Raw genomic sequence first — 25,384 nt, forward strand, 5'->3', positions numbered from 1 at the left:
TATTAATCTGTTTTTGGAAAAAGGACAAAATAGTAGAAGAGAGTGTCCTTTTACAAAAAAAGCATGCTCACATTGACAGACTGCAGAATCAGTTGGTTTTTCACTAAGGACTTACCTCTCTGGTTCCTATCAAGCAGCTCAGCCAAGCTGCAGCTGTCTATGCAGAAGCCATCTGGCTCTTTGTGAACTTACGCCTCTCTGACCCGGTTAAACTGTGCCCTCCACTAGAGTTTTGTCATCATTAATGCAATAGCTTTATAACGATACACGATCAGTTCAGACTTTGTAAAGTAAGCTTGCAACATAAAACAGAAATGCATTTCTAATGCATGTGTAATTCATATTGCTTGTGTACTTTTTATTAATAATTTTTTTGCTGCTAAAATCATAATAAATCAAATTAACTTTGAATCAGCAAGCTTCCTAACTACAGAAGTTCATGCTGTGCTATCATCTGCTCTCCCACCACACTATAAGACAAAATGCTCTAATTTAGAATAGCAGATATATTTTAGATTAACAATGTTTATTATACTTCATGTCAAATAGCAGATTTTACATCAGCAAGATGATCTTATTAAAAATACTAATTATAATGCATGAAATTCTCGCATAACAAATTGTCGGCAAAAGTTTCATCTTTCTTGGAGAATTCTCAAGGGACAGGAGCCTGGGTTATTATAACAGCGCACCATACTGCTTCTGAGCAATAGGAATGGGAAGTGGATTCAGAAACCTAGACCTGCATAAGAAGCTAAATGAATTGAAGAGAACTCAGCAATCCCTTATCTGACACATGAAATAGCACAACTGTGGTTACAAGGAAGGAAGCCAAAAAAAAAAAAAAAAGAGAGAGGATTGGAATCCAATGGACAGATCAAGAAGAGCCGTGAGACAGGCCTGTACTAAAAAGATAATAATAAAAAAAACAGGTGTGTTAACCTTTACAGTTCACTGATAATCCTGCGAAAGAGACACTGGTGCTAGGCCATTATTTATAAACAAGTATCAGGAAGTCTTAGATTAAATTGGGATATTAACTTTATGCAATGGACCCATCAGTTTAAGGAAACAGCCTCCAATATAATATGCTTCTCAAAAACCTCACTCTCTGGAAACAGGAGCAATTTCTTTTCTTTTAAGATTTCCAGAATTTTATCAAACTTACAGATAGGAATTTTTAAAGTACAGATTTAGCAATAAATAATTAAATATCAACTATAACTATTTCCTCATGGTAAGTATATAAGTGCGCACAGTAAAGAGAGAATGAGTTAAATGATAGATGTTTAATACCTGAGACACTGCTATGGCCACTGCTAGAAGAGGAGTCACGGCCACTAGATGATCCTGAGCTACTATTACTGCTGTCAGGATTGGAATCTGAGGAGTCAGACTCTGAGGAAGATGATGAGCTATCTGATGACTCAACATCTTGTTTCTGTGTCATGATCATCTTTGGTGCATTTTTCAGATGTTCCCGTAATTCATCCCTAATTAGCAACAAAAAAACAAAACAATCTCAATCCTTAAACAGAAAGTCAAGCAATGTCAAATCAGGATTAAGACCAAAAAAAACAACAATTTCTTACGTTAGTCCTCCAAGACCAATGGAAGTGAAAAAATTGATGGCAAATCGAGTGTTTCTTGGGTTGTCCCGAGGCAATAATCCTTCAAAAAAAGGTTGCAGTGTTCTGATAAAAACAAAACATAGACGTTAAACCTCACGCAGCAAACTATTCTTAATTTCTACATGCATTTTTTGAAAAATACATCATAGGAATCCCACAGGACAAAAATAGTCTTTGTTCACCATTGTTTTTTGCAGACACTGCAATGGATGAAAAAAGCAATGCTTTTGTGGGTCCAGCAAAGTAAGTGTTCCTTTAGCAGAATTTTAAAATTTCTTCATAAGCCTGTGGTGGTTTTATTAAAAAAAAAAAAAAAAAAAGGACAGCCTTTTCCTGTCAGATGATGACAAATTTAAGAGCCTGATTCTGTAGCAGCTCTCCATTTAGAAATTCCATTGAATTGGGCCCTAAGGTAGGTCAAAGTTTGGGCTTCAATGAGTTTTGAGTGCTTGTTTAATTTACCATCATACAGGAGAATAGCTCCTGAAAAGGAGTAAGCCTCAGATCCTCAAGAAATAACCTGAACAATTGGAAGGATCCTCACTGTTGTGTAAGTACTGGAACACACACACACACACACGAGAATGTATTACTTTTGTTGTGCTTAAAATAAAGCAATTAATCTTATAAAAATACAAAGTTAATATTTTTGAGGTCTTTCAGGCGCTGCCAAAAAAAAAAAAAAAAAAGACTATCCTGCCCCACATCCTTCAGGAATGATGCTGATGTATACAAATAAATGTCCTTCAGCTAGAGAAGTTACTATTCAAGTTGAAACAGTAGTGGAACAAAACCAAGAAAATACAGGTCCTGATCCTTCAAATATTTATGCATGTTTAACTGACTAGTCAGAGCGCGTACACGGACATCAATCGGGGCCATAGTTTGTTATGTATTTTCACTTAGAAATTTTCACTTGAAAATGGAGAGTCTGTATGTACTCTTACAGGGTGAAAGAATTCAAAGGACAATGCTCAGAGTAAAATTTCAACTTACTCATCCTTTAATCTTGCATTAAGATTAGGAAGTCCCATATATTCACTAAGTTCCTGGAAGAATATTTTGACGAAAATTCTACTGGATGATGTAGTAGTTTCTTCACTCAATATTATACATTCAAGGACCTGAAAATGTTAAGAAAAAACAGATTTTAAATATACACACCCAGTTCTATTTTTAGAAGGTCAAGCTCAACCTTTGGCCCGAATATAGAATAGCATCTTTCACCCCAACACTATAACAATATAGTTTGTAAGAATGTTAATTAAAATAACACATTTTGATTTTTTTTTTTAATCAGAGTCTTAGTAGTTTAAGTCTCAGGCTTTAAAAAACAAGACTTAAAAAAAGGCATCCCTGACACCAAGCATGATATATTGTAATTTATTTCTGAGAACTACAGACTAGCTACTGAAGAAAGAAGCTAGGACAAAGCCCTTTTCTACTTACACTCCAGGGAAGTGAATCTGTGTACAGAAGATGAGCAAACATCTTGGCTACATTTCTCAATTTGTTTGTTTCCAAACGGTGGATAGTATCATACTGTTCTTTGAAAATAGCTTCAAAGGATTCCATGTATTCTTTTTTTAACATGCAGAAACGCTGAAACAACATTGTACAGTTAAAACAACCAGATTAAATAAAAAAAGAACATTAAACAAAAATATATTTAGAACTAAGCATTTATATAGAAGTCTTTCCTTTTAAAAGGAAAGGAAAAAATACCTTTAAATGGAATATAAAGATCAATTTATTACCTCCAGCAGTTTCTCGGAGGAAACCCATCTTGCATTATGAAACAATAATTATCAATTTTGACATGTTACTAGATAAGGTAATTTCTTCTACCTTGCAACATCTGTCATCTAGTAGTCTCACCTGGTGGGACCCCTTAATACAATACCACAGGACATAATATTTTTAATTACATCATTGCAAGTTTATTTGAAACTAGAGAAATAGAAGGGAGCATAGTTAGTGTCAAGACATTTCAGGCAGAAACAGCAATTCCAAGAAATATAAAGAACACACTTTGTTCCGTAATAATCCTGGATATTGAAATATTTTTCACGGCAATCTGTAATAAAGTACGATAAATTTATTCAGTAAATTTCAACATCCAGGATTATTATGGAACCAAGTGCTTTCTTATAACCGGTTACTAGCAAATTATAAGGTAACTGTTAGTACTAGGTGAGTAATAGAAAAAGGAAATATGGTCCTTTGTGCACAGCTACATCAGCAGTAACATTTTCTAAAAATCTGATTGTCTAGAAATTAATGAAACTTCTGTAATTGTAAGTAACCTTGGTAAGGACATCAAAAGTTTTACTTATGTAAACTTTATTAGAGTCAGCTATACTGAGATTACAGATGGAGTAAAAGGAAAACTGCTACTTAATAAATAATTGTAACAAAAGTTATAACCAATTTTACACACACACACACACACAGAAGAAGAAAACCAGATTTGTTTCTTTTAGTGAGAGAATGGTGCAGGAATGAGCCAAGTCATCCTAATTTGCTAAATAAACTAACTAAGCAACCTTAACGAAGTGGAGAAACAACGGAGAACTCCAAAATACTATCTTTCCTGCTGCAAGAAAATTATTTATAACAAAGCATAGTACTTTGCACTTATGTAGTTCCGTTACTGTTAGTGCTATCCATTGGCCACTGACCATCCTTCTACAAGATAGGAATATTTAAAAAAAACAGGGAAAAAGTGTGCTCCCATTCTGCATTTACTGTGAATGCTTATTACCATCTAATGGATAATCCAACCACCTCAGCTCATATAACCAACTTCAGAACGAAAGAGCCACACGTAATTGACTTATTTATCGTAAAATATCAGATGCTTATATGAAAACTTTTACTGCCATATTATATAAATTATGTTTCTTGCTGTAAAATTTGAAGTCTGAAAGTGGAACTCACCCCTGCCAGTAAACCAAAGAATTTCTCATATGTTCTTTGTTGAGCACAGCAGTCAAGGATCATGTTGCAGAGTTCTTTCTGTTTTAAGATAACACAAAAATTCCTCTACATAAATTCTCTGTAGTAGTAGAAATCCACTCCATAAACGCAAAAATATTAAAGAATGATTTTCGCATGGACGCCATCTTTGAAACAAGCACTTAATTTTTTTCTAAAGAAAGGTCAGAGGGGTCAATTTCAGTAGTTTTCTGAATTTCCACTATTTTGGAAGGTATTTGGGGCTTAGCTATTAACCTTCTCTATCCAAATTTCTCCACCTGCCCAGATCTGCAGGGAAGTTATAATCCTGTAGTCTTACTAAAGAAATGTCATCACAAATTCAACATTATGATATAACTGCAAGATTAAAAAGACAATGGGCTGTAAAAAGGGAAACGACTTTTAAAACACTGATACCTTTATGCAATAAGAAAAGGGTCTTAGAAAGTGAATGATAAAGCCAAGCGTAAATATGAAATTCCTTGAGTAAATGGCAGTTGAGAATGCTCTGTGGTCTCAAGATCAGAACTTAAGGTGTTGATTTTACAAAGAGACTTATACATTTGTGAGTAGTGACTTCTTTAAGCCCTGGTCTACACTAGGACTTTAGGTCGAATTTAGCAACGTTAAATCGATTTAAACCTGCACCCGTCCACACAGTGAAGCCCTTTATTTCGACTTAAAGGGCTCTTAAAATCGATTTCCTTACTCCACCCCTGACAAGTGGATTAGCGCTTAAATCGACGTTCCCAGCTCGAATTTGGGGTACTGTGGACACAATTCGATGGTATTGGCCTCCGGGAGCTATCCCAGAGTGCTCCATTCTGACCGCTCTGGACAGCGCTCTCAACTCAGATGCACTGGCCAGGTAGACAGGAAAAGAACCGCGAACTTTTGAATCTCATTTCCTGTTTGGCCAGCGTGGCAAGCTGCAGGTGACCATGCAGAGCTCATCAGCACAGGTGACCATGATGGAGTCCCAGAATCGCAAAAGAGCTCCAGCATGGACCGAACGGGAGGTACGGGATCTGATCGCTGTTTGGGGAGAGGAATCCGTGCTATCAGAACTCCGTTCCAGTTTTCGAAATGCCAAAACCTTTGTGAAAATCTCCCAGGGCATGAAGGACAGAGGCCATAACAGGGACCCGAAGCAGTGCCGCGTGAAACTGAAGGAGCTGAGGCAAGCCTACCAGAAAACCAGAGAGGCGAACAGCCGCTCTGGGTCAGAGCCCCAAACATGCCGCTTCTATGATGAGCTGCATGCCATTTTAGGGGGTTCAGCCACCACTACCCCAGCCGTGTTGTTTGACTCCTTCAATGGAGATGGAGGCAATACGGAAGCAGGTTTTGGGGACGAAGAAGATGAGGAGGAGGAGGAGGTTGTAGATAGCTCACAGCAAGCAAGCGGAGAAACCGGTTTTCCTGACAGCCAGGAACTGTTTCTCACCCTAGACCTGGAGCCAGTACCCCCCGAACCCACCCAAGGCTGCCTCCTGGACCCAGCAGGCGGAGAAGGGACCTCTGGTGAGTGTACCTTTTAAAATGCTATACATGGTTTAAAAGCAAGCATGTGAAAGGATTACTTTGCCCTGGCATTTGCGGTTCTCCTAGATGTAGTCCTAAAGCCTTTGCAAAAGGTTTCTGGGGAGGGCAGCCTTATTTCGTCCTTCATGGTAGGACACTTTATCACCCCAGGCCAGTAACACATACTCGGGAATCACTGTAGAACAAAGCATTGCAGTGTATGTTTGCTGGCATTCAACCAAAATCCGTTCTCTCTCTCTCTGTGTTATCCTCAGGAGAGTGAGATATAATTCATGGTCACCTGGTTGAAATAGGGTGCTTTTCTTCAGGGACACTCAGTATAGCCCATTCCTGCTGGGCTGTTTGCCTGTGGCTGAACAGAAATATTCCCCGCTGTTAGCCACAGGGAGGGGGGAAGGTTGAGGGGGTAGTCACGCGGTGGGAGGAGGCAAAATGCGACCTTGTAACGAAAGCACATGTGCTATGTATGTAATGTTAACAGCAAGGTTTACCCTGAAAGAGTGTAGCGACTGTTTTATAAAATGTGTCTTTTTAAATACCGCTGTCCCTTTTTTTTTCTCCACCAGCTGCATGTGTTTCAATGATCACAGGATCTTCTCCTTCCCAGAGGCTAGTGAAGCTTAGAAAGAAAAAAAAACGCACTCGCGATGAAATGTTCTCCGAGCTCATGCTGTCCTCCCACACTGACAGAGCACAGACGAATGCGTGGAGGCAAATAATGTCAGAGTGCAGGAAAGCACAAAATGACCGGGAGGAGAGGTGGAGGGCTGAAGAGAGTAAGTGGTGGGCTGAAGACAGGGCTGAAGCTCAAATGTGGCAGCAGCGTGATGAGAGGAGGCAGGATTCAATGCTGAGGCTGCTGCAGGACCAAACCAGAATGCTCCAGTGTATGGTTGAGCTGCAGCAAAGGCAGCTGGAGCACAGACTGCCACTGCTGCCCCTCTGTAACCAACCGCCCTCCTCCCCAAGTTCCATAGCCTCCACACCCAGACGCCCAAGAACGCGGTGGGGGGGCCTCCGGCCAACCAGCCACTCCACAACAGAGGATTGCCCAAAAAAAAGAAGGCTGTCATTCAATAAATTTTAAAGTTGTAAACTTTTAAAGTCCTGTGTGGCATTTTCCTTCCTTCCTTCCTCCACCACCCCTCCTGGGATACCTTGGTAGTCATCTCCCTATTTGTGTGATGAATGAATAACGAATGCATGACTGTGAAGCAGCAATGACTTTATTGCCTCTGCAAGCGGTGATTAAAGGGAGGAGGGGAGGGTGGTTAGCTTACAGGGAAGTAGAGTGAACCAAGGGGCGGGGGGTTTCATCAAGGAGAAACAAACAGAACTTTCACACTGTAGCCTGGCCAGTCATGAAACTGGTTTTCAAAGCTTCTCTGATGCGTACCGCGCCCTCCTGAGCTCTTCTAACCGCCCTGGTGTCTGGCTGCGCGTAACCAGCAGCTAGGCGATTTGCCTCAGCCTCCCACCCCGCCATAAACGTCTCCCCCTTACTCTCACAGATATTGTGGAGCACACAGCAAGCAGTAATAACAATGGGAATATTGGTTTCGCTGAGGTCTAAGCGAGTCAGTAAACTGCGCCAGCGCGCCTTTAAACGTCCAAATGCACATTCTACCACCATTCTGCACTTGCTCAGCCTGTAGTTGAACAGCTCCTGACCACTGTCCAGGCTGCCTGTGTACGGCTTCATGAGCCATGGCATTAAGGGGTAGGCTGGGTCCCCAAGGATACATATAGGCATTTCAACATCCCCAAGAGTTATTTTCTGGTCTGGGAAGAAAGTCCCTTCCTGCAGCTTTTGAAACAGACCAGAGTTCCTGAAGATGCGAGCATCATGCACCTTTCCCGGCCATCCCACGTTGATGTTGGTGAAACGTCCCTTGTGATCCACCAGAGCTTGCAGCACTATCGAAAAGTACCTCTTGCGGTTTATGTACTCGCCGGCTTGGTGCTCTGGTGCCAAGATAGGGATATGGGTTCCGTCTATAGCCCCACCACAGTTAGGGAATCCCATTGCAGCAAAGCCATCCACTATGACCTGCACATTTCCCAGGGTCACTACCCTTGGTATCAGCAGATCTTTGATTGCGTGAGCTACTTGCATCACAGCAGCCCCCACAGTAGATTTGCCCACTCCAAATTGATTCCCAATTGACCGGTAGCTGTCTGGCGTTGCAAGCTTCCACAGGGCTATCGCCACTCGCTTCTCAACTGTGAGGGCTGCTCTCATCCTGGTATTCATGCGCTTCAGGGCAGGGGAAAGCAAGTCACAAAGTTCCATGAAAGTGCCCTTACGCATGCGAAAGTTTCGCAGCCACTGGGAATCGTCCCAGACCTGCAACACTATGCGGTCCCACCAGTCTGTGCTTGTTTCCCGAGCCCAGAATCGGCGTTCCACAGCATGAACCTGCCCCATTAGCACCATGATGCATGCATTGGCAGGGCCCATGCTTTCAGAGAAATCTGTGTCCATGTCCTGATCGCTCACGGGACCGCGCTGACGTCGCCTCCTCGCCCGGTATCGCGTTGCTATGTTCTGGTGCTGCATATACTGCTGGATAATGCGTGTGGTGGTTGATGTGCTCCTAATTGCCAAAATGAGCTCAGCGGCCTCCATGCTTGCCTTGGTATGGTGTCCGCACAGAAAAAAGGCGCGGAACGATTGTCTGCCGTTGCTCTGACGGAGGGAGGGGCGACTGACGACACGGCTTACAGGGTTGGCTTCAGGGAGCTAAAATCAACAAAGGGTGTGCCTGTACATCAAGGAGTATTTCAGGCAGGACTGCACGGAGGGTTCCAATAAGAAATGGTGCACCAAAGTTATCGTTGTTATTGGAACAAGGAGGTTAGCCTGGCCTCTGATTGATACATGGCTAGATTAACCTCGCTGCGCCTTCTCTGTGACTGACTGCAGTGTGATCTAGACAGGGGAGGAGGAAAGTGAGTACAAAACAAATCTGATCTATTTCTTGTTCTGACCCACTCCATCTATCCTTTACATCTTTGGCTGGCAGCAGACAAAAAAGGCGCGAAATGATTGTCTGCCCTTGCTTTCACGGGGGGAGGGAAGGTTGGAACGGGGTCCTGACGATATGTACCCAGAACCACCCGCGACAATGTTTTAGCCCCATCAGGCATTGGGATATCAACCCAGAATTCCAATGGGCAGCGGAGACTGCGGGAACTGTGGGATAGCTACCCACAGTGCAACGCTCCGGAAGTCGACGCTTGCCTCGGTACTGTGGAAGCGCTCCGCCGAGTTAATGCACTTAATGCACTTAGAGCATTTTCTGTGGGGACACACACACTCGAATATATAAAACCGATTTCAAAAAAACCGACTTCTATAAATTCGACCTAATTTCGTAGTGTAGACATACCCGAAGACTAGTCATGTGTGCAACATTAAGCATGTGTGAATGGGTACATTTACACTACAGACTACACCAGCATAGTTATGCTTGCATAACCTCATAATGTAGATGCAGCCTAGCTGACAAAAGGGGTTTTTCTGCCAGTGTAGGAAGATTTCAGAATAACATCCGTGTTAGTCTGTATTCACAAAAAGAGAAGGAGTACTTGTGGCACCTTAGAGACTAACCAATTTATTTAAGCATAAGCTTTCGTGAGCTACAGCTCACTTCATTGGATGCATACTGTGGAAAATACAGAAGATGTTTTTATACACACAGACCATGAAAAAATGGGTGTTTACCACTACAAAAGGTTTTCTCTCCCTCACTCTCCTTACAATGTGTATGATAATCAAGGTGGGCCATTTCCAGCACAAATCCAGGGTTTAACAAGAACGTCGGGGGGGGGGGGGGGAACAAGGGGAAATAGGTTACCTTGCATAATGACTTAGCCACTCCCAGTCTCTATTCAAGCCTAGGTTAATTGTATCCAATTTGCAAATGAATTCCATTTCAACAGTCTCTCGCTGGAGTCTGGTTTTGAAGTTTTTTTGTTGTAATATCGCAATTTTCAAGTCTGTAATCGCGTGACCAGAGAGATTGAAGTGTTCTCCAACTGGTTTATGAATGTTATAATTCTTGACATCTGATTGGTGTCCATTTATTCTTTTACGTAGAGACTGTCCAGTTTGACCAATGTACATAGCAGAGGGGCATTGCTGGCACATGATGGCATATATCACATTGGTGGATGTGCAGGTGAACGAGCCTCTGATAGTGTGGCTGCTGTTATTAGGCCCTGTGATGGTGTCCCCTGAATAGATATGTGGGCACAGTTGGCAACGGGCTTTGTTGCAAGGATAGGTTCCTGGGTTAGTGGTTCTGTTGTGTGGTATGTGGTTGCTGGTGAGTATTTGCTTCAGGTTGGGGGGCTGTCTGTAGGCAAGGACTGGCCTGTCTCCCAAGATTTGTGAGAGTGTTGGGTCATCCTTCAGGATAGGTTGTAGATCCTTAATAATGCGTTGGAGGGGTTTTTGTTGGGGGCTGAAGGTGACGGCTAGTGGCGTTCTGTTATTTTCTTTGTTCGGCCTGGCCTGTAGTAGGTGACTTCTGGGAACTCTTCTGGCTCTATCAATCTGTTTCTTCACTTCTGCAGGTGGGTATTGTAGTTGTAAGAATGCTTGATAGAGATCTTGTAGGTGTTTGTCTCTGTCTGAGGGGTTGGAGCAAATGCGGTTGTATCGCAGAGCTTGGCTGTAGACAATGGATCGTGTGGTGTGGTCAGGGTGAAAGCTGGAGGCATGTAGGGGGGAATAGCCATCAGTAGGTTTCCAGTATAGGGTGGTGTTTATGTGACCATCGTTTATTAGCACTGTAGTGTCCAGGAAGTGGATCTCTTGTGTGGACTGGACCAGGCTGAGGTTGATGGTGGGATGGAAATTGTTGAAATCATGGTGGAATTCCTCAAGGGCTTCTTTTCCATGGGTCCAGATGATGAAGACGTCATCAATATAGCACAAGTAAAGTAGGGGCATTAGGGGACAAGAGCTGAGGAAGCGTTGTTCTAAGTCAGCCATAAAAATGTTGGCATACTGTGGGGCCATGTGGGTACCCATAGCAGTGCCGCTGATTTGACGGTATACATTGTCCCCAAATGTAAAATAGTTATGGGTAAGGACAAAGTAAGGACAGAGCCAGAAGAGTTCCCAGAAGTCACCTACTACAGGACAAGCCTAACAAAGAAAATAACAGAATGCCACTAGCCATCACCTTCAGCCCCCAACTAAAACCCCTCCAACGCATTATGAAGGATCTACAACCTATTCTGAAGGATGACCCAACACTCTCTCAAATCTTGGGAGACAGGCCAGTTTTTTTGGGGGGGAGGAGCATTCATATCAGCACAGCTATGTCAGTCAGGGACATGTTTTTTTCACAACCCTGACTGATGCTGCTGTAACTTTCAAATGTAGACTATGCCAAAATCTCTACAGGATTGGGGCCTAAATTACTCTCTCATTCACATTCATGTCCACTCTAAACCACAAAAATCTAATCCAAATAATGGCTAAAATTATTCCCTTCTTGTATTACAATTAAGGGACTGTTGAGTAATTCAGATACCAAATTTAGGTTTTAGTAAAGCCCAATAGGAACATAAAACAAAAAGAACTAAGAAAAACCCAACAATTAAAATAGATTCATTTTTTGGGTTTTTTTTGGGTTAAGTTTCTTCTCAATGCCAGAAACCCAAATATAAGATCTGGGCTAGTTCATTAAAATTAAAAAGAGACCACATAAATGTTGAAAAGTACATTTGTTTCTCTAATTCTTTTATGTTTAACTGTCAAAATATAGTATAAGGCTTTTTTTTAAAACGACACTTTACTTGACAGTTCCAGTTTAGATATTTTTATGCACATTCTATTCTGCTATGTAGAGAACTTTCTGGCATCACTAAAAGATGGAGTTTTTGAAGAATTTTACAAGTAAAATAATTTAGAAGAATAACTGATTGACAAGAGTAAGTTAAGTTACCTTACAGATAAAATCACTTTGAAACATACCATTTTTTATCTGGACTTCCCTCACCCCAAATCAGAAATTTTTGTACATTTTAATTACTGTACACCAAGGAAAGCTGTATAAAACAATAAGGCTCAATCGTGGTGTCAGGGTTCCTTCCCCACTCTGAACTCTAGGGTACAGATGTGGGGACCTGCATGAAAGACCCCCTAAGCTTATTCTTACCACCTTAGGTTAAAAACTTCCCCGAAGTACAAACTTTGCCTTGTCCTTGAACAGTATGCTGCCACCACCAAGTGTTTAAAACAAAGAACAGGGAAAGAGACCACTTGGAGACGTCTTCCCCCTAAATATACCCCCAAGCCCTACACACCCCTTTTCCTGGGGAGGCTTGAGAATAATATCCTAACCAATTGGTTACAAAACCATCAAAGACCGAAACCCCTGGATCTTGGAACAATGGAAAAATCAGTCAGGTTCTTAAAAGAAGGATTTTATTTAAAAAAAAAAAAAAAAAAAAAAAAAAGGTAAAAATCATCTCTGAAAAATCAGGATGGAAAATACTTTACAGGGTATTCAGATTCAAAACACAGAGGATCCCCCTGTGGGCAAAACCTTAAAGTTACAGAAAACAGGAATAAACCTCCCTCTTAACATAGGGAAAATTCACATAAAACAAAAGATAAACTAATCCGCCTTGCCTGGCTTATCTATACTGGTTGCAATATTGGAGACTTGGATTAGGATGGGTTGGAGAAAATGGATTTCTGTTTGGCCTCTCTCAGACCCAGAACAGAACAACTACGTAAACAAAGAGCACAAACAAAAGCATTCACCCCCCCCCGCCCAAGATCTGAAAGTATCTTGTCCCCTTATTGGTCCTTTGGGTCAGGTACCAGCCAGGTTAGCTGAGCTTCTTAATCCTTTACAGGTAACAGGATGTTGCCTCTGGCCAGGAGGGAATTTATAGCACTGTATACAGAAAGGTGGTTACCCTTCCCTTTATATTAATGACACATGGATTTGCCACAAGCCCTAACAAGGGGAGCGCCTTGTTGCATTGCTCCTTGGAGCAGACCAGGAGATCATGACTCTGAGACTATGTCTACCCTAGAGAGCTTTCAGCGGCGCAACTCTAAGATCTCTAGTGTAGCTGCTTTATGCAAACATAATTAGTCCACCCCCAATGAGCAGCAGTAGTTATGTTGGTGGGAGAAGCTCTGCCGTAGACGTAGCGCTGTCCACACAGGCGCTTATGTCAGCGTCATTTATGTTGAGCTGACATAAGCGCCCCTGAGTGACAAATTATACTGACAGAAGTGGTAGTATAGACAGCCTGAGTCACAATCTGCTTTCCAGTTTCCCTCTGCTCCACTGGGGAGGATACACTTGTGCAGAAGTGAGATGGGGAAATGGGATATAGCTTCTTTTCTCTCTGCATTGCTATCTGGGTAGCTGTCATACAGGGATATGGGGGCACCTTACACCTCCTTACTCCCTTGCACAATTGTGTAAGCGGGTCCACAATCTGCCCTGTGGCAGCAACTTAAAAACCATTTGTAAAGAATAATTAATATTAAGACAACAGAAGCAAACATTTTCATATAAATGGACAGTGCATTTAACACTGTACTTCATTCAATTTAATTAACATATTTTATTTTCCCCATAAGATTTAGTCCATTAACAACAACAAAAATGATGGTAGTTCCAAAATACATTATGTTTAAGACGCCAACTTTGTAGATTTTTGCAGATGTCTGATCTAAATCTTGTTATGAAGGATCTGTCTAGCTGTTTTGATCATTTCATAGCATTTTAATAAGAGGACTTGTCAGACTTGTTAAAACAAAAAAAGACATTGCACGCTAAAAAGTAACAATTAATTAGACTGTCAGCAATTAGACCTCTTTAGCAATTAGTTTAAATACGTTTGTCTCTTTAGACTAATTAGAAATCTTAGGAAAAACAGAACACACACATTTATAGTTATTTTCTCAAAACTGAGAAGTCACAACAACAAATTTCCCGCAATCAATAGAGAATCAATATATTTAATGCCACTGCAATTAAAAAAAAGTCTAAACACATTTATACTTTAAATATGGTAAGTCTTATATTAAATCTGTTGTAATGTACTCCCATTTGTACCAATCCTTCTATCATGAAATCCTAAAAGAAACATTTTTTCCCATTAAACAGCTCAAATACACAAAACAAGCTAACAAAAATAAATAAAATAAAAATAATAAAGGCATAATCTATTCAGTGTTAAACAAGTAACATTCAGCAAATACTGTGCCAAAAAAGTTAACTTACAAATCTGTTTAAGGCCATTCTTTTCAACTTAGTCGCATTGTGTTAGCTTGATATATTAAAATGCATATTAACTTTTTTATATTACCCTCCCGTTTTACAGTAATGCTGTAATCAGTTTTCAAACAATAAAACAGGGCAAAGTGCTGATGCCACTGCTAATAAAGTCAGCACGACTTGCAAAACCAATTACTTTTTCCTCATATTAAATGCAATTACAACATTGATATCCCTTGTGGTTTACAGTAATTAAATATTTTAACATTTTAATTAAATATTACAATGATTTCTAGGAGAGTATCTTGAATAACCACATGCATGAAAATAGATTTACCCACAAAGACATTCTTGCTAGTGTTATCAAAACAAGTTGAGGTTAGGTCTAGAGTAACTGTCTTCTAGATTAAAAATTAACAAACTTTGAAATGATTTAATTAATTTTTAGAGAGATGTGACAAGTTCACATTGCAATTTTAACTTCAATTATAGCTTTAAAGGTTACTTCACTAGTTTCTCTGCTCAGAACACTTCTGATAATGCCTATGACACCAACAGTCTGGACTTTAAGTCCATCATTTGCTTTAAAAAGCCAGTGAATTTTAATTTTTATAGACAATTTATATACCAGATAGCTCCAAGGGTTTTACATACTTAATGCACAAATTGCATGCAAAAATGACTGTCATCAATGTTTTAATGATACCTTTCCAATCATGATGTAACTATTTCAAAAGTATTACAGAGTTCTCGAGTCCCACAAGTGAAGTGAATCACTTATTTTTTATGAAGACCTTTAGCTCCAGATGTGATTTTGTATCATGGAAAGGTCACTCCACTTGGAAGTGTCCCTGTGTGTGGGTGGTTGAAAGATAAGTTAGAAGACTCAAAAAAAGGTGCACTCTCCAAAATGCCTGCTCCATTTCTACCTCTATCCTACAGAACAGCGGTTCTTAGCTAGGGGTCCACGAGCAAGTTTCAGGGGGGCCACCAACATAAGTCAGAGAGTAGGGCTGGCGTTAGACAGGCTAGGGCCCAGGGCAGAAAGCCATAGCTCAAGCCCCACTGCACAGGGCTGAAGCTAAAGCCTGAGCAACTTAGTTTTGCAGGGCCCTGAGCAATTGCCCTGCATGCTACCCCCTAACACCGGCTCTGGCTTTTAATTTACTGGATATGCAGAAAAACAGCTGCTGTGGGCTGTGAAGTTTTTATACCATATAGGGAGTGCGAGTGCACTCAGAAAGAAAAAGGCTGCTGAGAACCCTTGCTATAGAAAAACCAACCAGAAAAAGACAACTGGGGCTAAAGAGAAGAAAAAGACAGTTACCTGTTCTGTAACTGGTGTTCTTCGAGATGTGTTGCTCATGTCCATTCCGTATTAGGTGTGTGTACTCGCCACATGCACCGGTGCCAGAAGTGTTTCCCTCAGTGGCAGCTTGAGAAGCACTGCTCTATGGATATCTGATGTGGGGGACCAGCAATTTATTTCCCAATGTGTGTGCAGATCGGCAGCTGATGGCTTGCGGACTGGCACCGGTCCACGGGAGAACCACTTTGAGTAGCACTGCCGTAGAGGACTGGCTCTGGCGCCCTCTGGAGTGGCGGGCACATGCTGCGGTATAAGGGGCGCCGCCAGCTCCCCCCACCCTCAGTTCCTTCTTGCCAAAACTCTGACAGTGGGGAAGGAGGGCAAGTCATGGAATGGACATAAGCAACACATCTCAAACACCAGTTACAGAACAGGTAACTGTCTTTTCTTTTTCAAGTGCTTGCTCATGTCCATTCCGTATTAGGTGACTCCCAAGCAGTACCAATGGAGAAGGGTAGGAGTTCAAGGATGTGTAGATTGCAACATGGCTCCGCCGAACCCAGAGTCATCCAATGGCCTGCTGCATGAGGGCGTAATGTACTGTGAACGTGTGAACCAAAGACCACGTCGTGGCTCTGCAAATGTCCTGGATGGGAATGTGCGCCAGGAAGGCTGCCGAGGACACCTGAGCTCTGGTCAAATGGGCCCTCACAATCGGCGGCAGTGGGACCTGTGCCAGCTCGTAACAGGTCCCGGATGCAGGAGGTGATCCAGTTGGAAATACTCTGTGGACACTGGAAGGCCCTTCATCCTGTCCGCTGTCGCGAAGAAGAGCTGGGTCAACCTGTGGAAGGGCTTGATATGCTCCAGCTAAAATGCCAGGGCATGTCTGACTTCCAGGGCATGTAGCCTCCTTTACTCACTGTGCAGCTTGGGACAAAACACCATGAGGAAGATGCTGGTTGACATGGAAGGAAAACACTACTTTTGGCAGAAATGCCAGATGGGGTCACAATTGAACTTTGTTCTCGTAGAACACTGTATACAGTGGCTCCAATGTCAGGGCTTTAATCTCCGACACTCGTTTAGCTAATGCTACCACCACAAGGAAAGTGACCTTTCATGACAGGTGGGAAAGGGAGCAGGAGACCATAGGCTCAAAGGGCAGGCCCATGAGCCTAGAAAGAACTAAGTTAAGGTCCCACTGTGGGACAGGAGCCTGGACTGGCGGGAAGAGTCTCTCGAGGCCTTTCAGGAATCTGACCGACATGTTGTGCGAGAACACCGTCTGACCTTGGATTGGCGGGTGGAAAGCAGAGATGGCTGCAAGGTGCATCCTGATGGAAGAGAGGGTCAGCCCCTGGTTCTTAAGATGAAGAAGGTAATCTAAGATTGTAAGGAAGAGCACGACAGAGAGATGCTATGCTCAGACACCCAGTCGGAGAACCTCGTCCACTTGGCCAGGTGGGTTGCTCTAGCGGAAGGCTTCCTGCTTTCCAGGACGACTTGCTGGACCTCATTAAGAGCAGGTCCGCTCCTCCGGGTTCAGCCACGCAACATCCAAGCCATGAGGTGGAGGGAGGTGAGGCTGGGGTGTAAGAGGCTCCTGTGATCTTGCAAAATCAGATCTAGTCGGTTGGGAAGGAGCCCGGGAGCAGTCTCCACCAGTATGCCGAACCAATGCTGGCACGGCCACATTGAGGCGATCGTGATAACTTGGGACTTGTCTCTCTTGATGAGTGGGATTGTCAGGAATGCATTCATCAGACCCCCCTGACCATGACAGGAGGAAAGCGTGAGAGAGAGAGAGAGAGAGAGAGAGAGAGAGAGAGAGAGAGAGAGAGTCAGTCCTTGCCCAGATCTTCTGGAAGAGCAATCAGGCTACCTCCGGATGCAGTGACCACTCGTGGAGAGAAAAAGGACATGCGGAGGCACTCTGCCAGCGTGTTCCTGACACTGGGGAGGTGACAGGTCTTCAGTGGATTGCTTGATGCAGGAATCACACAATCGGAGAGCCTCTTGACACAGAGCTGATGAGCGTGCTCCCCCTTGCCTGTTGATGTAGAACATCGAGGCCGTATTGTCCATCAACACTCTCACCACCTTGCCTGACAGATGCGGTAGGAAGATCCCACAGGCCAAACATACTGCTCTGAGCTCCTTGACGTTTATGTGCAATGTCATCTCCTCCGGAGACCACGTACCTTGGGTCTGTGTCTCACCTAGATGCGCTCCCCAGCCGATGTCTAAAGCATCCAATATCAGTTCAACCGAGTGGAACTCCTTCCAGGAGAGCCTTGGGGTCAGTCCACCATTGCAGGGAGTTAAGTATCCCTGGCGGGATGGTAACAACTTTGTCCAGGTGATTTCTGGACTGGGAACAGACTATTGCCAGCCACAGCAGCAAGGGTCACATCCTGAGCCTTGCATGGCGGACGACATATGTACATGTTGCCATGTGGCCCAGCAAACGCAGACATACCCGGGCCATAGTTAGAAGGAACATGGTATGATGTCCACCATCGTCTGGAACCTCTCCTGTTGCAGGAAAGCTCTGGCACAGGTGGAGTCGAGCACTGCTCCAATGAACTCTATCTTCTGCACCAGAACTAACATAGATTTCTTGTTGGTCACCAACAGGCCCAGGGACCGGCACATGACCTGTTGCACTGTGAAGTCCCTTTGGAGTTGGGACCTGGAGCGACCTTTGGCCAGCAAGTCGTCAAGATATGGGTAGATCTGAATACCCCAAAGCCTGAGGTAAGCTGCCACTACTGTCATGCACTTAGTAAACACCCTCAGTGTTGTTGCTTAGGCCAAAAGGGAGGACCGCAAACTGGTAGTGGTTGGATCCCATTGTGAAGAATAAGAAGCATCTGTGTCCTTGGAAGATCGCTATACGAAAGTATATGTCCTTCAAGTCGAGGGTGGCATACCAGGCTCCCTGATTCAGGGAGGGGATAATGGAGGCCAGGGACACCATGCAGAACTTTAACTTCTTTAGGTATTTGTTGAGGTCTCACAGGTCCAGGATGGGTCTTAGTCCGCCCTTGGCCTTTGGGATTAGAAAGTACTGGGAATAGAACCCCTTGTTCCTGTAAGGAACTTCTTCCACCACTCCCAGCTGCAGCAGGCCCTTCACCTCCTGTGTGAGGAGACTTTTGTGAGAAGGGTCCCTGAAGAGAGATAGGGAAGTGGGGAGGGTAGAAAGAAACTGGAGGGTATAGCCCCGGGCCATTGTGTGGAGGACACACCTAACTGTCCAAAGTTATTGTGGTCCATGCAGGGAGGAAAAAGAGAAAGGTGGTTGGAGAAACATAGGGAAAACGGATCCAAGGTACAGTCTGGTAGGTTGCCCTCTGGTGCACCCTCAAAATGCCCACTTGCCACCCTGCCTGTTGTGGATGGAGCCCGACGGGTAGAGATCAGAGGTTGGTGGCTCTGGCAGCGTTTGTAACCTCTGCTCTTTTTATGAGCCGTCTACTGTCTGAGTTGGTTCCCTTGACCCTGTGGTTGTTGCGGCTTAAACCGCTTATGGGCTGAACCCGGGACACAGAGACCTAGGGTTTTCAATGTATTACAGGAATCCTTCAACCCATGTAATTTATTGTCTCTCTGCTCTGCGAACAGTGCCTGGCCCTCGGAAGAAAGGTCCTGTATCAACTGCTGGACCTCCGTCGATAAGCCCGAGAGAAGTAACCAGAGATGGCCAAGGCCATGGTGCATGCTGCGGAGTCCGCCACATCCAGGACTGCTTGAAGGGCTGCTCTGGCCGCAGCCTTGCCCTCATCAAGGATCGCCTGGAACTCCTTCCTGGTGTCCTCAGGAAGCGAATCCTCAAACTTGGCCATGGCTTGTCACATATTAAAGTCATAGTGGCCAAGGAGGGCTTGGTGGTTGGCCACCCTCAACTGGAGGCTTGAGGATGAATAAACTTTGTGTCCGAATAAATCCAGCCTCTTTGAGTCTTTATTTTTAGGTGTAGCTCCCGGTGGGCTTTGCCTCTCCCACTCATTAATGGCCACTCCTACCAGGGAGCTTGGGACTGGGTGGGTATTGAGGTACTCATGACCCTTAGGTGGCACAAAATTCTTTCTGCCCGCTAGGAGATGAGGGGCAGGGATGAGGGGGTTTGCCACAGGGCGTTTGTAATCTTTGACACCCCTCATACAGGGGCAATGCCACCTTGGCCAGTGCCATCGAGCAAAGGACATCGATTAGGGAGTCCGATGGTTCCTCTAGCTCCTCTGCCTGGAGCCCCAAGTTAGAGGCAACTCTTTCCAACAGCTCCTGTTGAGCCTTAGCATTATCCTGAGGAAGTGGGTGCGGGCGACCCACAATCACCTCATTAGGCTAAGATGTGGTAGAAGCCGGTGTCATGGGGTCTGCCACATCCCTTGGTGGGCCAAATGGCAGTTCCCCGGGGTCCACGTGAGCCTGAGGGGTTCTCCCTTCAGGGCCGTCTGCCTCTGGGGGAGGGCGGGATACTGAGGCCGATGTTTTTACGAGGTCCCCGCCACCAGCCTAAGCCCTTGTGAAGACTGGGTAAAACCCCACAGGTTCAATGGGTACTAGGCAGCTGGCCACTGGCCATGGAGTAGTTGGCAGTGCCGCTGATGTAGAGGGTACCACCGGTGCTGGGGTTTGGCAGGAGGTCAACCCTGCAGTGCTCGGGACAGAGTCAGACTTCGACTGCTCCGGTGCTGGAGTTAGAGCCGACTCCACCAGGAATGCTTTGAGATGGATGTCTTGCTCCTTCTTAGTCCGAGGCTTGAAGGACTTGCAGATATGGCACTTTTTGCTTATATGCGACTTGCCCAGACACCTTAAACAACTGTTATGTGGATCACTGATAGGCACTGGGTTTTTTGCAGCAATCGCAGAGCTTAAAGCCTGGGGACTGGGGCATGCCTCGTCCATAGGCTGAGACCTGTTCAGGACTAATCAAGTAAAATACACTAACACTATAACTTAACTATGTACAACTATTTTACAAGAAAAGTTCGTAATACTGAACAAAGCAAAAAGGCTAACCAAAGCAGCAGACTTTCCAGCACCATCACTGGCGGCAAGAAGGAACTGAGGGTGGGGAAAGTCAGTGACGATCCTTATACCATGGAATGTGCACGCCACTCCAGACGGCACCAGAGCCAGTCCCCTACAGATACCACTGAGGGAAAATATTCCAGCACCGGTGCATGTGGCGAGCACACACACCTAACATGAGCAAGCACTTGAAGAACTTAAGTTTTCTACTTATTCAGACCGCACATGTTTTTTATATTTAATTTTTATTTACTTCTCAAATCTCAGCTTTTCACCTCCTTTCATGCATTCTCTTACGCTTGGGAACTGCATGCCACTGAAAGCTTGTTTCTACACACACTTGCACTCATTTAACTAAAGCTATATTTTTAAATCTGATCAAAGTTTGTTTGTTATTTCAGTTTAAGAATGGTTTATTTTGGTTTTGCTTAATCCTGTAAAAACAGATTTATCAAAGACAAATAAGCCACTCCTTAAATGGAAATCAGAGTAATTACACACAAACTTTCAATTAAAAAATACAGCTCTAGTTGAATGGGTACAAGTGTGTTTAATGAAAAGGATTTAGTGTTAGCCAAGTATCCAACTCTGCACTCCTTAAACTCACTTTTTTCAAAAAACCTTCCTATGTTGATCTACTCACCAACAATATTTTCATGTGTTTAGTTGTCTGAACTGTATAATGCCTTAGTTGGACTGAAAAGTCAATTGGGCAAGAAAAGTCTTCTTTTTAATGTACTTTGTAAAGTTAGGACACTTTCTTAATTAGGGAAACAAGATCAATGCTTCATTTTTACACTAACTGAAGTGATAACAAAAGATTCACAATACGCAGAGATGTTTAAAATATTTAGGATTTTGACTAAAATGTTGCTCTTTCTAGTTTAGCACATTTTAATTAATTAAGAGTAATTACAATGGTTTATATTTACCCAATAGCATTCTACAGCTATTTCTCTTCCTTCTCTTCTTTGGTTAGCAGGGATACTACTCAGATTCAAGGCAAGCAAAGATGTGGAGAATAGGTCTTTCAGCAGCATCTGGCTTCTTGGCAAACTCTGCAGGCTCTTGTGCTGGCACAATTACTGCACTCCCTCTTGGTTTGTCATGTATTTATTCTATTGGTAGGCTTCCTGAACTTTCTGTCCCTCTAAAATGCCATTTTCTCTGTATTAACTTGCTTTTAATTCCAGAGCAATTAGCTTAGAATTCAACCTGCTTGCTGAACTCCTGAACAACTCAGACCTATAATTATTGAACAGCAATTGACAAAAACTGCATTTTGAATTTATAGTATGTTGTACTGCTACATAATGCAACTGAGAAGAATGTTATTTAGCAGTTCAAAAAAGGATGTTGGCAGAATTATATGATAAACCTATACAATACCTGCCTACATTCTGGCCCCAATCCTTCAACCATCTATTCAGATAAACCCCTTGTTTAGCACCTCTGTGATGTTTCAGTACTATGGAACTCTGAAAACTATTTAGTTTAATTATTTTTTCTGTGAAATAATGTAGTTTTCAAGAAAAATATAATGTCAAGTTTATCAAGGGAATGCTATCTACCTCTAGGAAATCCAGAGGATTCAGTGAAAAGGTTCAAAATCTCTCCCTACCATGCATGTAAAGTCCAAATGGCTAAAACATTCACTACTGAGCTCACAAGCGGCCACAGCCAGAACTTTAAAAAAAAAAAAAAAAAGTTACCTGACACCGACTAGCCTGATTTCTCAGCCTACTAGCCTTGGTTCAAAAATCAAACATGCAAATACCACTTGTACCACGAGGCTCCCCGAAAAGGTCACTGTTCCAAAGCCATTCCTCCCTATCCCCCACAGGTGAAAAGAATAAACAAACTGTGTACTGTTATATTGTATACCATACTGAACTGTAAAATAAATCAATTCTACCAGTACTAATCTAAATACATTTTTTCTGAGTAGTATTTGACCAGCTATAGAGCTGGTTGATAACCACAAAAAAGTAGTAACTGAATAAGCTATTTAACGGATACCAGTAAAATTGATTGAATAATATATTTGCCAAGTACTATTCAACCAACTCTACTTATTACAGATCTTCTTTCCTTGGAAAGAATTCTTGCCATAACTCTTTCTATATTATTTCTATTATAGATCATGGCAGATCTTTTTCCAATTTGTCTTCAGTGTGTTTTTTCTTATTTAATCTCTCACCATCTTTCTTTCACTTTCCATGCATTGTGCTCGCCATCTCTCCATGTATTTTGTGTCTCACTTTTGTTCTCTTAAAACCAAATTCGAAGGGTATGTCTACACAGCTACTAGACACCCATGGCTGGCCTATACTAGCTGACTTGGGCTCACAGTGCTCAGGATGCAGGCCTGTTTCACTGCTGTGTAGACTTCTGGGCTCAGGCTGGAGCCCGGCCTCCAGGACCCTGTGGGGTTGGAGGGTCCCAGAGTCATGGGGTTTTTCTTTGCTGTGTAGACGTGCATTAAAAGAAAGTCAAGTACTATTTAGGGTAATTAATCAATATCTCTCTTCCCCCACTCATACCTACAGCATTTGGAAATTTTACCAGACATCCCATAGCTAAAAAATTAAACCTACTATCCGCTTAATGAAACAAACAAAACATTAGGGAGTGATACTGTTCAGGAGCAATATGCAGGGAAACCAAATTCTGTTCCATTCCAGTGGCTGGAAAAGGAGAACATTTGGGATTCCTAACAAAGTGTTGCTCTCTGGGTCTTGCTTGGGAGCTGCAAACCGGAATGTCCGTTAGCCCAGTGTTTCCCAAATGATGGGTCGTGGGAAGATTCTAGATTGGCCACCACATCCAGGGCCAGATTAACCCATAACGGGTCCTGACCTACCCAAACACACACTTCTCCCAGTCTGGTGCGGAGGGGAGGGTCCGGAGTAAGGGGCCATGAGAGTGAGCCCTGCCCTGCATTCACCCTGCAGCCACAGCTCCTGTCCTATAGGGCTGGACCTGACTTCCCACTCCGGGCATTGCAACCTGCTGTATGAAGTCACTGCGCCATTCAGATTTAGCCCAGCCATTCCTACTGGCCAAATATGAGTGGTGCTGCAACCCCATATACCAGGTTGCAGTGCCTAGAGTGGGGAGCCAGGTCCAGCTCCAAAGGACAAGAACCCGCTGCTGCAGGTGAGTGCAGGGTGGGCTCACTCTCCAAACCCAATCACCACCCCTCCAGGCTGGGGTTAGGGTTGTGATGCTTGGGCAAAGTGTGTGTGTGGGGGGTGTGTGTGTGTGTATATGATGGGTTATAAAAAAAGACAAAATGCATTTGGTGGGTCACCTTAGTAAAACATTTGGGAACCACTGTACTAGCCAGAGCCCAATAATGAAAGATGGAGTCCCGTCAAACAACAAGTGTGGCTTCTGGGATGGAGAAGGGGTATTCTCCTTTCGTCTTCCTCCCCACACCTCAGAACTTCCTGGCCACTGTGAGGATATCGGGTTCTCTCTACTTCACCTCTTTCTCATCTTTCTGGATGCTGAACGGGGAGCATTTGCCACTATTATATCCTTCTCCCAACATTCATATTTTCAGTCGTCTCCCCAGTAAACAGTCTCCGAGCCTGCTTCTGCTATTACTCAAAGCTTCCCCAAACTTTGGCAGAATGAACCTGACCTGAATCTCTTCAGCTTTACTGTTGCCTGCAGGAGTCTGAAAAACAGCAAAAACTGACAAAATTCGTCAGCTTTTGCTTTGTTTCAGGCTGTGGAAGCTCAGGGCAGGAACAAAGGCACTGATGCTGCCTACTGATTTGGGAATTCAGTGCTGTGATGATTTCAACTCATAAGATAACCTTCACATCAATGCAGGCTAGACAGGTGCTTTTTAAAAAGATGAAATCTTAGATTCTGCATTTGCTCAGTGAAGTTTTCTACTCACCGGACCATCATACACATATTGCATCTTTGGCAATTTAGGAGGAGGGTTAGGGAAGTCAGGATGCCCTGATACACAGTGTCTTCAGTGTCCTTATGTGGAGGAGATGGTATGGGTGCTTTGGATACCCTAACTTAGACACCCCAATACACAAGTGTGATTTAAACAAGCAGTTAGTACGCCTGAACAACATCCTTAGTAGCCAGGCTGCAAGGCCTTATCAGTGTGGTAGGGCTTTTTTGTAAATAGACTCTTACGAGAGGGTACTGCCGGTGCCTGGACCATTTGCAGGTGGTTGATGGTTGTATGGAGTTGTTTGGTGATGCATTGAAGTTGGAGAAATGGTTGTGAACCTTGGGGCAAGTCACCTACTGAGAGTGGTATAACAGCACATACTGTACTGTAAACTGTATTTTCTGGATTTGTTTTTAATAACTAAACGGATTTGCCTGACAACAGGAATTTTTTTTCTCTTCAGAATTTTCTGGGTATGCCTCTGGAAATCCCTGGAAATCATAATCCTCTATTGCTGAACATCACATTTATTCGCTGCTGAATCATTTCCTACAAAATGACTTTGAGCTTCAGATAGGGAAATACACAGCAGGATCAGATAACCTCTTAGTCTCCTAGTTATCTGCAAATAACCTTAATAAGAAAACATAGTAAATAGCAAAAATAATTTCTAATGATAATATTT

General features: G+C 43.3%; 2 protein-coding genes across 8 annotated transcripts in view; one reads left to right on the forward strand and one right to left on the reverse strand.

Moving 5' to 3' along the window:
- LOC144929126 (uncharacterized) overlaps window positions 1-25,384 on the forward strand; it is a 273,209-nt gene that overhangs the window by 36,383 nt on the left and 211,442 nt on the right. Inside the window, exons 2-3 of one of the 3 annotated variants that reach the window (XR_013634420.1) lie at window positions 18,369-18,488; window positions 19,359-19,669. The exons of the other annotated variants lie outside the window; for them this stretch is intronic. The gene's annotated coding sequence lies outside the window, so the exon portion shown is untranslated. Of the gene's footprint in view, window positions 1-18,368; window positions 18,489-19,358; window positions 19,670-25,384 lie in introns of those variants that run through there. 3 annotated transcript variants of the gene reach the window in all.
- CWC22 (CWC22 spliceosome associated protein) overlaps window positions 1-25,384 on the reverse strand; it is a 58,228-nt gene that overhangs the window by 3,292 nt on the left and 29,552 nt on the right. For 4 of the 5 annotated variants that reach the window (XM_078847982.1, XM_073306043.2, XM_073306044.2 and 1 more), the window contains exons 15-19: window positions 4,572-4,649; window positions 3,081-3,233; window positions 2,628-2,755; window positions 1,593-1,694; window positions 1,297-1,493 (exon numbers count right to left, since the gene is read on the reverse strand). In XM_078847982.1, the coding sequence (XP_078704108.1) occupies window positions 1,297-1,493; window positions 1,593-1,694; window positions 2,628-2,755; window positions 3,081-3,233; window positions 4,572-4,649 (658 nt within the window). Of the gene's footprint in view, window positions 1-1,296; window positions 1,494-1,592; window positions 1,695-2,623; window positions 2,756-3,080; window positions 3,234-4,571; window positions 4,650-25,384 lie in introns of those variants that run through there. The other variant, XM_073306045.2, reaches the window with a different exon arrangement.

This window comes from Lepidochelys kempii, chromosome 11 (genome assembly GCF_965140285.1).
Source record: "Lepidochelys kempii isolate rLepKem1 chromosome 11, rLepKem1.hap1, whole genome shotgun sequence".
Lineage (NCBI taxonomy): Eukaryota > Metazoa > Chordata > Testudines > Cheloniidae > Lepidochelys > Lepidochelys kempii.